The sequence below is a fragment of the Dasypus novemcinctus genome, chromosome 5, assembly GCF_030445035.2.
Source record: "Dasypus novemcinctus isolate mDasNov1 chromosome 5, mDasNov1.1.hap2, whole genome shotgun sequence".
Taxonomy (NCBI): domain Eukaryota; kingdom Metazoa; phylum Chordata; class Mammalia; order Cingulata; family Dasypodidae; genus Dasypus; species Dasypus novemcinctus.
Window position 1 is genome coordinate 43,684,427 of NC_080677.1, and position 13,445 is coordinate 43,697,871.

General features: G+C 36.5%; 1 protein-coding gene across 4 annotated transcripts in view; it reads left to right on the top strand.

Annotated features, from left to right (window-relative positions):
- Positions 1-8,101, top strand: part of CRPPA (CDP-L-ribitol pyrophosphorylase A) — a 393,039-nt gene extending 384,938 nt beyond the window's left edge. For 3 of the 4 annotated variants that reach the window (XR_011648802.1, XM_058296921.2, XM_058296922.2), the window contains one exon: positions 7,712-8,101. Coding sequence is in view for 2 of the 4 variants with exons in the window: in XM_058296922.2 (XP_058152905.1) it covers positions 7,712-7,771 (60 nt within the window). In the remaining 2 variants the exon portion in view is untranslated. The remainder of the gene's footprint in view (positions 1-7,711) is intronic. The other variant, XR_009185802.2, reaches the window with a different exon arrangement.
- The last annotated feature ends 5,344 nt before the right edge of the window (positions 8,102-13,445 follow it).

Below are 13,445 nucleotides of genomic sequence, written 5' to 3' on the forward strand. Positions count from 1 at the left end.
CATTCCTGGAGGAACTGCAGAGATTAATGCCACAATCAAGGACTTGAAAGATATAGAACGGATGATTCCCACCACATCCCCATTCAATTCTCATATTGGCCTGTGCATAAAATAGATGGGTCTTGGATAATGACTTTGGATTATCATAAATTTAACTAGGCAGTTTCTCCAATTGCAGTTGCTAATCCAGAAGTAATTCTATTGCCTGAGCAAGTTAACAATTCATTTGTCATTGATATGACAAATGTTTGTTTTTTTTTTCTCTTGATATTATTAGTAAAGTCCAGCAGGAGGAGTTTGCTGTCAGCTGCTGGGGTGCTAGCAATACACTTTCACTGTCCTACCTCAGGGGTATATCAACTCTCCAGCCCTAAGCACAATTTAGTTTGCAGGAATCCTGATCATCTTTCCCTTTCATATGACATCATAGTAGTCCATAGCATTGATGACAGCATGACAATTCGATCTAGTAAGCAAGAAAAAACAACTAATCTAGACTTATTAGTAAGGCATTTACATGTCAAAGAGTGGGAAATGAATGCAATGAAAATTCAGAGTCTTTCCACCTCAGTGAAATTTCTAGATGTCCAGTGCTTTGGGAAATGTCAATAAATCCCTTCTAAGGTGAAGGATAAGTTGTTGCATCTGGTCAGTCCTGCAACCAAAATAGAAACAAAACACCTAGTAAGTTTCTTTGTATTTTGCAGACAACATAGTCTTCATTTGGGTGTGATACTCTGATCCATTTACCAAGTGACCGAAAAGTTGCCAGTTTTGAATGGGGCCCAGAAAAAGAATGCTCTGCAACAGGCCCAGATTGTCATGCAAGCTGTCCTGCCGTTTGGGCTATTTGACTAGCAAATTCAATTGGTGCTTGAAATGTCAGTAGTAGATAGTGATGTTGTTTAGATCCTTTGGCGGATCTCTATACTGAGTCACAAAACAGAGCTTTAGGATTTTGGAGCAAAGCTCTGACATCCTCTGCAGATAAGTAATCACCTTTTGACAAACAACTTTCAGCTTGTTCCTGGGCCTAAATAGAAATTAAACACTTAAGCATGGGCCAAAACTTTAGCATGTAACTTGAACTGGGTGTTGTCTGACCCTCCAAGCCATAAAGTTGATTATGCACAATAACACTCCATCATCAAAGAGAATTGCTAAATATGAGATCAGGCTTGGGCAGGCCTAAGGCACAAGTAAGTTACAAAGGAAGAGGCCCAAACACCCAGGGCTCCTATTCCTGCTACATTGCCTTCTCTCTCCCACCCCATTCCTCACGGGAGTTTCTGACAATCAGTTGACCCAGGAAAAGAAAACAGGGGACCTGATTTACAGATTGTTTTGTGCTTAGGAGGACAGCTACAACACTTTTGTCCTTTAGTGGGACATCCTGAAAGACAGTTCTGAATGGAAATTCTCCTAGTGGGTAGAACTTCAAGCAGTGCACCTAGCTGTTCATTTTGCTCTGAAGGAGACATGGATGAGGTACATTTGTATATCACTAATGCTGATCTTGCAACAGCCAGTAGCAGACATCAACAGTCAGTCGCAGATATGACTACCTGGTGGCAGGTTGATTACATTGGTCCAATTCCTTTATGGTAGATCAGCAATTTTTTTCTTACTGGAATACAGTAAGATGAATATGAATTTGCTTTCCCTGCATGCAATATGTCTGCTAAAATACCATCAGTGGATTTAGGGAATGCATTATCCACCACCATGGTATTCCACATAGCATTGTTTCTGATTGAGAATCTCTCAGGAGTAAATGAGGTGTGGCAAGGAAGTCATGTTCATGGATTCACTGGCCTTACCATTTTCCTTATCATCCCCTGAAGCAGTTGGCTTGATAGAATGGTGGAGTGGCTTCTTGAAGACTCAGTTAGAGCACCTGCTGGTTGGCATTACCTTGAGAGACTAGGCGATATTCTTTTTTTTTTTTAAAGATTTTATTTATTTATTTAATTCCCCCCCTCCCCTGGTTGTCTGTTCTCTGTGTCTTTTTGCTGTGTCTTGTTTCTTTGTCCGCTTCTGTTGTCGTCATCAGCGCGGAAGTGTGGGCGGTGCCATTCCAGGGCACGCTGCACTTTCTTTCGCGCTGGGCGGCTCTCCTTACCGGTGCACTCCTTGCGAGTGGGGCTCCCCTATGCGAGGGACACCCTGTGTGGCACGGCACTCCTTGCGCGCGTCACTACTGCGCATGGGCCAGCTCCACACGGGTCAAGGAGGCCCAGAGTTTGAACCACAGACCTCCCATGTGGTAGATGGATGCCCTAACCACTGGGCCAAATCCGTTTCCCATAGGCAATATTCTTCAGGAGGCTGTATAAACTCTAACTAGGTATCAATTATATGGTGATTGTTTCTCACATAGTCAGGATTTGTGGGTTCAGGAGTCAATGGATGGAAGTGGAAGTGGCATCACTCACTATTACATTTACACTCACTAGTACACTAGCAAAATTTTGCTTCCCTTCTTCACTGCTTATGCTCTACTGGGGGAAGGAGAATGCTTCTGCCAGGAGACACAAAAATGATCTCATTGAACTGGAATTGAAAACTGTTACCTGGCCACTTTGGGCTCCTCATGCCTCTCATTCAACAGACAAAGAATAGAGAGTCTGTACTGGCTGGTGTGATTTATCCTGATTACCAAAGGGAAATTGGACTGCTCCAAATAGTGGAGGTAAAGAATATAGCAGAAAAAATTTCTTACCAAAAAAAAGTCACAAATTAAACCAATACAAGGGTTTTCTTAGGGTGTCTCTTAGTACTACAATGCCTGAGAATAAAGTTGATGGAAAACTACAACTACTTAATCCATACAGGACTATCAATGGTCTAGACTCTTCAGGAATTAGGGTTTAGGTCACCCCACCGGGCAAAGGAACCATGACAAGCTGTGGTGCTTGCTGAGGCCTAAGGAATAGATAATGGGAAAAGATAATTGTATATATAAGCTATGACCATGTGACCAGTTGCACAATGAGGACTATAATTGTTATGAATGCTTCTGCCTTATTTTGTTATGAGTATGTATGTGTGCAAATGTATGTATTTATATATATGCACACAAACATATGTAGCAAATATCTTTGTTTTCTTCCCTTGCTTATAATCTTATAACATATGGTGTATTAATAATAATTAACTTCACATCACAGTATTTAAGTTACAGGATATCCAGATGAAGAGTGGATATCACCCATTGCATCTTTTTCTGGGGAAAAGGTCTTTGGGTGTACACGGGTTAGTTGTGTTATCTTAAGCACAATTATGTCTTTGTTATTTACTTTATTTGAAAATTAAGTATGGTTTAAGGAAATGCATAGGGTGCAAAGTTTATAAGTGTTGGACTGTGATATTTAGGTTGATGTGTCAACATGAATAGGCTATAGCAACCAATTATTTAATCAAATACTAATCTAGGTGTTGTTGTAATGGTGTTTTGTAGATATGGCTAAAATCTACAATCAGTTGACTTTAAGGAAAAGATTACCCTTGAAAATGTGGATGGCCCTCATCTGGTCAGTTGAAGACCTTGAGAGGAAAAGCTGGGGTTTCCCAGAGAAGAAATTCTACCTCAATACTGCAACATCAATTCCTGCTTGAGTTTCCCATCTGCCGACATATCCTGGATATTATAGTTCAGACTTGCAGAGATAATTCCTTAAAAATAAATTTCCAAATATACATACATACATATACACACAAATATCCACATGCTTTTATATCTATACACGTACATATGCATTGATACATATCTTTACCTGTATCTACTATTTATTTATATCATCTATCTATCTATCTATCTATCTATCTATCTATCTATCTATCTACCTATCTATCTATCTGTCATCATCATCATCATCATCTCCTATTGGTTCTGTTTCTCTGGAGAACTTTGATCCAGACTTGGTTGTGGTACATGGTTAATTTACCATGTTCACTTAATCCTTTTGAGTCTTGCTTTTAAGCTTTCTTGGGCCAAGTCCAGGGCAGACTTCAGTTCAGGACAAATTTATCCTCACTCTTTAGAGGATGGCTTTTCAGGGGCTCTTTCCTATGCCCCATGTGTAAGAGGTCTTTTTGCTCTGACTGCCTGGAATGCTATTCCCAGGCTTTGTAAGCTCCAGGAATTAACTGGCTTCATAGTTTCCAATTGTTATTTCTGCTCTCAGCCTAATTAGACCAGCACTCAGCAAAATACTTGCTTTCAGAGGCTTTCTCTTTGTGCAGCAACCTCCTTTTCAGTGTTCTCCCCCCAAAATGTTGGCTTCATCAGCCTCCCCAAATTCCAGCCTGCGCCTCTTCAATGCAGTGATGTCAGTGGGCCCTGGGTTCCCTCCCCCTGCTGTTGTCTGGAAAGGGCAGTCAACTCCTCTGTTAGTTCCCTTTCTCTTCAGGAGATCTGGACCTCCTATTGTATTATGTCTAAAAACTACGATTTGATGTATTTTGTTAGTTTTCTCTTTGTTTACGGTGGGATGATAAAGCTGGTTCCTGATACTCTAATATACCATTATCAAAAGTCAGGTATTGAGTTTTTAATTTTTATTAAAGAAGTTGAAGTTGACTTCCAATCTGCTTTGCTTTTAGAGTCCTTTGCCCTTTGCTTATATACTCAATCCTTTTATTTTATTTTAGTTAAATAAAATATATTTATTTTATATTCCCTATTTACCTATTCAGGGTCTGAGTCTTCTGTTTGTTATTTATGGTAATTATCCCTCGTGATGCTTGATTTCCTACATTTTGTGACTTCTGAGTAGGAGTTCATATTTCTTAAAAGTTGATCTGTTTCATTTTTTAAGGCCTTAATTTAAGTTATGCCCCCTTAGAAAGGATAAGTTGTTTCTGCCAGGTGCCTATAGTTATTAATAAGCTAGTACCACTCCAAAATAAATTTATGGCTTAAAATTCTTCAGCTATTCCAAGTAATATACCATTGGTTTGTGAAACTTAATAGGTGAGAACCTATTTGTAGTTATACATGCTCTGGATATATATATATAGAGAGAGAGAGAGAGAGAGAAAGAGAGAGAGAGAGAGAGATAAATGTCCTCTACCTGTACCAAAATTTAAAACATAAATTTTTCTTGTTAGGAAGAATAGGAGTGGTTGGTAAAAGTGTGGTGGAGGAGTGGGAGTGGGTTGAGGGTGGGAAGTTGGGGGTTGTAAGGACCAAGTTCACGTTTCTACTAATGAATAAGATGCCACTGTGTCTTCTCTGGTTTATGGCATCATCTATAAGGCTTTCTATGTTGGATCACCTCTATGGTTTGTCTCACAGCCCTGTGAACTGTGAAACTACAAAAACCAAAGCTCAAGATTACCCGGGTTTGGCAAATATTTTCAAGGTGAAAGCAACCTTATTGCTTTCTTTTTTTCACTCAGTTTCTGAACTCCAATAAGCATTACCCTTTTAAAACAGATCCACAAATTTAATTAATACTATCTACATTACATGTAGCAGTTTTAGCTATTTTCAGGTTCAGGGCCAGTCAGAGTGCCAAACAACTAGAAAAGAACTTTTGTTGTGACATTTTCTGGTCTTTTACTGACTCTCTTTCCTTTCTTTTCAATGCTATGAATTTATTTATTTATTTATTTTCTTTTTTGTCACTGGTACTGTCCTTTTAAATGGGTTGCTGGAGGAAAGGAAGGCCAATGTGTGGATTCAGGCAAATTCCTTAAGATACCAATCCTACAGAATCATATTTCAGTAACTAAAAATTTAATTTCCAGAATATAAGACACTAACAGATCTAAAACATAAATATGTAATATTATTTATTATTCATTCTTTGAAAGGCTATAAATGGGTTAGTGAAAAAATGATTTTAAACTGGACTGGATATGTGAACATTTAGTTAATCTCAGTTGACATTATGTTAATGTGATTAGATGCTTTAATATAATTATATACCTAATTTATCCTTTCAATAAATTGAACATTAGTTTTGAGCATATATTAAATGACATATCTCAGATAAAAATGTTCACACAAAAAAATAACTCAAGAATTGGAATATTTTCCTTTGAAATATACTTAAAAATAAGAATGTTCATCTACTTTTGAATATTATATTTTAAAGCTTATATGAGGCTAGTAACAAATGTAGATTTTTAAAAACGTGTTTCATCAAAATGTCTAGATATGATATGCAATACTTTGTTTTCCTATTCTTTTTTTTTTAGTAGCAAGAGGATTTAATGTAAAGCAAAGGTCCACACTCAGGCAGGAGTGCAGGCATTCTCATATGAGTTGCACTGCTATTCTTTTAAAGGATTTGATATAGAAGAGATTTTCTGCCCCTGATCAGAACACATGCATGAAAATGTCATGAAAAAAGGGAAATATTTCACTATACTTATGATATGCCAAATAGTAAAATAAATACACATTAGATAAGAATAATTCTTTGTGGTTTGGCCCTCATAGACACATTCTCTGGCCAGTTGACAACTACTCTCTTGGGAATTTTGAACATCAGAAAAAGTGTTTTTGGCATTTTCTACTTTAGAATGGTCTTGGCTATAGCTGTAGTGAGGGCAGCTGCCAGAGATGGTAGACCTTTAAGAGATAAGACTAGAGGAAGATACTAGGGGTTATTTCTTATGAACTAATGTCATTCTGAGTTTGGCAAACATTTTCTCAAATTCTATAGTTCTGGAGACTGTCAGTTTCATAGGTCACTTCAGTTAGATTTTAATTGATGATTAAGGGAACATATACTATTTAGCACTAAAAGAAAGACAAACAAGAGATGTCTTCCACAAAATATTTTTCTTTTTTCTAAATTAGTACCAAAATAACTCTGGTGTGACTTGAGACTTAACTTCAGTAGACTTGACCCTTACTATTAAAAATGAATGGCATTTCAAATTATGAAAACCCTTTCAAATACAGTTGATTGATTTGGGCATCTGTAATCATCTATACCGATTGTTTGTTGTCATAATGACTTTAATAAAGTCGCCGTGGAAAAAATTCATAAACCAACTGATAAAAGTACAGAAATGTATTCTGTATGTATTTCCTTGAAATGACAATATAGAATCTTTTCAAGAGTTTCTTGGTCATGTCTCTTAGTAAAACTGAATATTTGGTGAGTTATGGAAAGTAGCTTATAATTACTCTATTTCATTATTATTTTTGATGAATAGAGTCAATATCAGGCTATCATTATAGTTTCTTAGCATGAATTTAGGTAAGTAATTTGAAAATACACTGTTGTATGACCAAGATAAAGCACCTAGCATCTCATAGAATAATATAATTTCTTCATAATTTTTTATATAATTGGACATTAGCTGCCATTACCATCATGTTAATGGGCTGTGTTTGGTTTGATTTCCTCATGGAGTTACACCCTTACACCCTTACTATTTAAGACATAAGCCAAGGAAGGTAGAGTTCCTCTACTACAAAACTTAGATTAGCGAAAAAGAATATGTTTAAAAATTTTAGTCTGAAATAATGTTCAAAAAAAATATCTTCTGGTTTAGAAAGATGATATCACAAACATAATTTTGCAACAAACCACATTATAATAAGTACATTATAAAAATTCTGTAATGTACTACAATTTAAGAATAATTTATGTTTTTCTGTACATTATAGCAGGTCAATAGTTTCCTTATAATAAAACTATTCTTATTAACTTTTATTCCTTAAAGGTTTTTATTTTTGTTTTTTTAGCAGGTTCCAGAGATTGAACCCAGTACCTTATACATGGGAACCAGGCACTCAGTCACTTGAACTACATCTGATCCTCATCTTAAAGCTTCCTTAAGGAAGAAAGAAAAAAGTTTGAGTTAAGCCTAATATACAAGGAATGATGTTTAATCTTCAGTATGCCCACAGGAATATTTTGCCCTAAATTTTCTCATAGAATTCTACATTCTAACCATTGTAGCACTTACTATATTATATATATATGAATGTAAAACATATGTTATATACACTATTTGTAGATATATGTTATTTTATACATCTCTCATCAGACTGCAACTTCATACTTGTTTACCCCCAGTACTTTTCAGTGTCTGTCTCAGAATAAGCTTTAATAAATATTTATTGCATAGATAACTGAATGAGAAAAATATTTTTTGATTGGAAGAGAAGGCCTAACATTGCTGCTCTGAATGTATATGCTCTGAATGTATATTACTTCTCTCCCACAGACATAACTAAAGAAAACAGGCTAAAATAATGAAGAGAGAAAAATAGGCATACTTGATTTTTTCTTTACGCTTACAGCTATTTGCACCCCTTACCCTATGAAGTTTTCTTTTATTTCTTTAGGCTTTGGGTGTGCTTACTCAATCTTATTTTCATGGTTGTGTTAGGCTGATTCTCATGGCAATGGATGGAGCTAAAAGTAGGTGGGAGTTGGAAGAACAAAAGAGAAGAGCTGGATTTTTGCCACCAATCTCCATTCACTAACCCTTCAGACTGTTTTCCAACACTGGAAATATAGGTCTCCTTATAAATAACTGTTGAGATTAGGGGAAGAGTACAAGCCAAGTATCTTATAAATCTAAGAGGAAAGTCCTCTGATTCAAGCTGAAATTGTTATGACAGTCTATATCTAGCATCATAAAATTCCCCAAGGTAAACATATAATTCAGATAAATGATATCCTTGGAAAGATCTGCCAGTTGTTAAATTTTTAAGAATGGCTTTTCTTGGGTGAGGTATAAATGATTGTTCTGATCCTCAATCTTCTTAATTGCTACATTGTGATACCTCCTACATACTTACCTGGTTAAAAAAAATAATGAATGTGAAATCTCATTATATTTTAAAATACCATACACATTTGGGATATTACATTTATGTTCAAAGTAATTGTCAAAAAACTCCAGAATACTGGCATTTAGAAACAGGATTTGGAAAGATAATCGCTATGAAAATAAAAGAGAATGGTAGATGAAAAGGAAAATGTAGTTGCTTAGACAGTAGTAGAATCCAAATCCCCAAACTAAAAATCTGCAGCTAAGAAGAAAGAAGGATGAAAATGCTAGAACCACTTAGGACATTTGTTCTTTTCACCAAGGAGTGTGGTATATTTCTTCAAAAAAATCTGTTGTTGCTTAGTATTGTCAATAAGTGACTTATAGGCCTGAGGAGACCTATCACTAAAATGTTTTGGCTGATTTTTCTGGGATGGTAACTGTTGGGGAATGAATCATGTCCCCCAAAAAAGGCATTCCAACCCCTGGTCCTGCCAGTGTGAACCCATTTGTAAATAGGATGTGTTTTAATTTCTCTGGCTGCTCAAGCAAATACCATGCAAGTGTTTGGCTTAAACATTGGTAATTTATTGGCTCATAGTTTTGAGTCTAGGAGAAGTTCACATCAAGGTCTCATGAAGGCAATGCTTTCATCCCAGGGACTGATGTTATTGGGCTGGCTGCTGGTGAGCTTTGGCCCTTGGCTCCTCTGTCACATAGTGTACACGGTGGTGTCTCCTGGGCTCTCCCTTTTCTTCTGGGTTCCACTGACCATCAATTTCTTGCTTCCCACATCTCTCCTCTCTATCTTCTTGAATTCCATTCCATTTATAGTGTTAAGACCCATCCTAGTTGAATTGGACCACATCATAGCTGAAGTAACCTCATCAAAAGGTCTTAATTATAATAGGTTCACATCCACAAGAATGGATTAATTTTAAGAATATGTTTTTCTGGGGTACATTGTTCTACTCCACTATAGAACCTTTGAAGATTTATTAGTTAAGGTGAGCCCAAACTGAATAAGGGTGCCTTAATCCAATGTGACTCAAGTCATGATAAGCAAGGAAAATTGGACACACAGAGAGAAAGCCTCAGGTGGGAAGCATGAAGCCAGAAGTCAGTGAAACCTGAAAGAGAAAGAATATGTGCAATGTGCATTGCCATGTGACAAAAAGTCAAGGACCAAGGATTACCAGCAGACAACTCCAGAGTACCAGAATCTTCAGGGAGAAAGAACAGCCTTGTGGATGCCTTGATTTTGGACTACTAGCCTAAAAGTATTGAGCCAATAAATTCCTGTTCTTTAAGCCAACCCATTGTTTGGTATTTATTTTAGCGGCCAGGAAACTAAAAAAGCAGCCAATTTAAAATATTTCTCTTTGTACCCATGACTGACACAGGTTTTCTGAGCCAAGAAGTAGCAGAAACATCCCATGTTCATCATGGGCAACTTGATTTTTCACATGGAGGATAACACCTTCAAAGAAACAGTGCCAAATAATTCAAGAAATTGAATTGAGCTAATAGTTCTTAAATGAAATAATGTAATTGGCAGAAGGAAATTGCTGGGAAAATGTACGGTTTTTTAATAAGCTCTGTTAACTTTGCAAAGCAAGAGAAATATCTCTTAAAAGTTTACTTGTTTAAAAACCATCTTGAAAATGTGTTTTTAAACTTTATGATCTTAATTGTCATGGAAACTTAATCTTAAGCAATGTTGCCTAGATTTATGAGTTCTATTTCCTTTCCTTTTTCTTTGATTGAAGAAAGGAAATGGGAATTGTTAAAAGTAAGTAATGACTTCATTTATTATCTAATACATAGCACTAGAAAGTAAAAGAAAGTTGTCTGGCAGCCCACCAGGTAAGAGGTTCTGTAGTATGTATCATATAGAGTATTTCCCACCTTGCCCCTTCATACAACCTCGCCCTGGACATTTCTTTGGGCTCCAAAGAAGTGACTATTAAGAAAAGGACAAATTACAGAGTCTCCCTCAAATTCTTCCTTTATACAACTCCCACATTTTCCACTCCAGTGTAGAACTTGGAGAGGTCTCAGTGAATCAGTGAATAACCATTGCAGCCCAGGCAAAGGGCCCGAAAGTACCTTTAGACTTCCAGGCTGGGGTGAGGTTCTGAAGCATAGCCTCCTCCCCAAATCTGTGCCTGAGGTTGTCAGCTAACATCTAACAAATTTTCTCATGAAGTAATCTATTAGCTACTGGCTTCCCCTCCCCTTTTTATCCCTAAGGGTTAAAGGGGGTTCTATAGGGAATAAAGTCAATTCTATTCCATACTTCATCTTCAACCTCCTTTCTCTAGACTCCTTCCTCAAATAATAATTATCTCTCCCTTAATAACAAAGTGAAAATGGCTATGTGTTAGCAATACAGGTGATGTATATACTTTGTGTCTCTGCATCTGTTGATGTGGGGAGGAGAGGTTGGAGACTTGTTTATCATCCAGGGCCTGCTTTGTATTTTCCTTTTGTTTATTTTTCTCTCTTCTCCCCTCCCTTTCCCTCCCTTTCCCTCCCCTCCCGTCCCCTCCCCTTCTCTTTTCCTTTTCCTTTCTTTCTTCCTTTCTCCTCCTGTTAGGCCCAAAGCTGGGCCTTAGAGAATAACCAGAGATGTAGAGAAAAAACCTTTAACATGAGAGTTAAGCAGAACTTACATTTATTACAGCTACAGAGGCAAGGAGCCGAGGTCAGTCTAAGGTGACACAGACCTGAATCCCTGAGCTGCAGTTTCACTCTTGCTTAAATGCCTAAGTTTCAATTTAGCATCTGCTTTGATTAAGCATTAGCTTTTATGCATATGGATGAACATATGTAGCTAGTCATGTAATTGTAAGATTAGAATGGTTAGGAAATCGTGCTTGCACAGACACTGCATGATCGAAAAAGGGACAGGTAACTCCACCCAGGGGCGGGGATTTTACTATGTTAATTAAGCAGGCTGAAGTGAGGACAGCCAGAGGCTTCTTCTGTGCAGACCCAGCCAATGGGTTGAAGCTGGTTCTCACACTTGATTACTTCAACAGGATATTCTTGATCAAAAGAAACAGAGTTTGGCATGAAGAGAGGTTGCATTTCATTACTATCTTATTTACATATAATTATTTTCTTTGTATCCTAACAACAGGGAACAAATAAGTTACTTTCAGGTATTAGGTCATCCCTCCCTCCCTCTTCTTCCTCCTTCCCTCCCTCCCTCTGTCCCTCCCCTCCTTCCCTGGATAATGCTTGGATTGCCCTGTTTATAGAATTACCTCACATTGTGACTATTCATTTAGTCACTTTTCACCATAACAGCTCACTTTTCTAAAAATTACAACTCTTCCCCCAAAATACACTGAATATAATACACTAAATAAATAGTATTTCAGCAATATAGTTTCAGGAAAAGATACACTTATCCACATGCGAGCTCAATTGTTTGTAATCAAAGAATATCATGTGAAATAAACTTGCATTGAGCATCATGCATAGATGAAACTTTTTTTGCTCTGTCTTGGTATGCTAGGAAAGAGGAATGAAGAGGTGGCATCTTCTGAGTCTTGAGTCTATTTTGCACATGGGTTTTCTGCATGTTTTGAACTACTCTCTCTCACCTTGAACCTTTATTTTGTCATAATCTCAAAGAAAAGAAAATTTTTATCCAGAATACCTGAATCTGATATCAATGCACTTTTGAAAAAGAGGCATCAATAACCACTTGTTAGCCAAGCTCTTCTTTTATTGGTAAATATAATAAATTTCATTATGTTATGTTTTATGTTCAAACTATTTTACTTTCATGTTATTGCTTATCACTTATAAAAACCTGCTATCTTTCATCTGATATATTTTCCAGTCTATGAAAATTGGATATTTTAAATTGAGATAATTTGCATCATAATTTCCATTTTAAATGAATGAATTTTATTTTGCTTTTTAAAATTCATGCTTTTTTATTTCAGAGAAAGTGATTCAGGAACAAAATTAAAATCATTAAGTGATACATAGACTTTACTATGATTGTCTTAGTCACAGCATGAGTAAAGGAAACAAGGGTTTCTAGCATGAGATAAGGTAAGTGTGTGTGTTAGTTTCCTGTGAAAATAATGCATTATTGGAAGTACTTCTAACTATTCATATAAAGAAAAAATACCTGTATAGAGGGAAAAGAAGCAGGTGAATTTGGCCAAGGAAAGAACTAAAACACAAAGCAGGAAATAAGGGAGAAAGGAGCTGTGGAAATGAAGCAGTTGGGACTCAGAGCAAAATAAAATGAACTTGAAAAGGAAAATATACTTTTGTTATCACTCTTATTCTGTGATACTTTTAGGGATTAATTTTAGCTTGTGTATTAGATTAATATGTAATTTATCAAGTCAATATTTTAGACCTGCATATTTAATTTAAAATTGCTAACTCCTTCACCTCCTTCAAGTTTTTGGTCAAATCTCACCTTGTCAACCAATATACTATTCTAATATTGTGGCTTTTTACCCTTCCCGACCTCAGCACTTTAGAATTCCTTTCCCCTGCCACATATGTTCATCTTTTCATTTAATTTATCACCTTACTATATGCTTTGCAACTTACTTATTATCATTTTTGTCTGTCCCCCCCCAACCCTTCAAGGTGTAAACTCCTTGAAATCAGTGGCATTTTCAGAACTTACTTTTTAATCACCCACATTATATTTTATA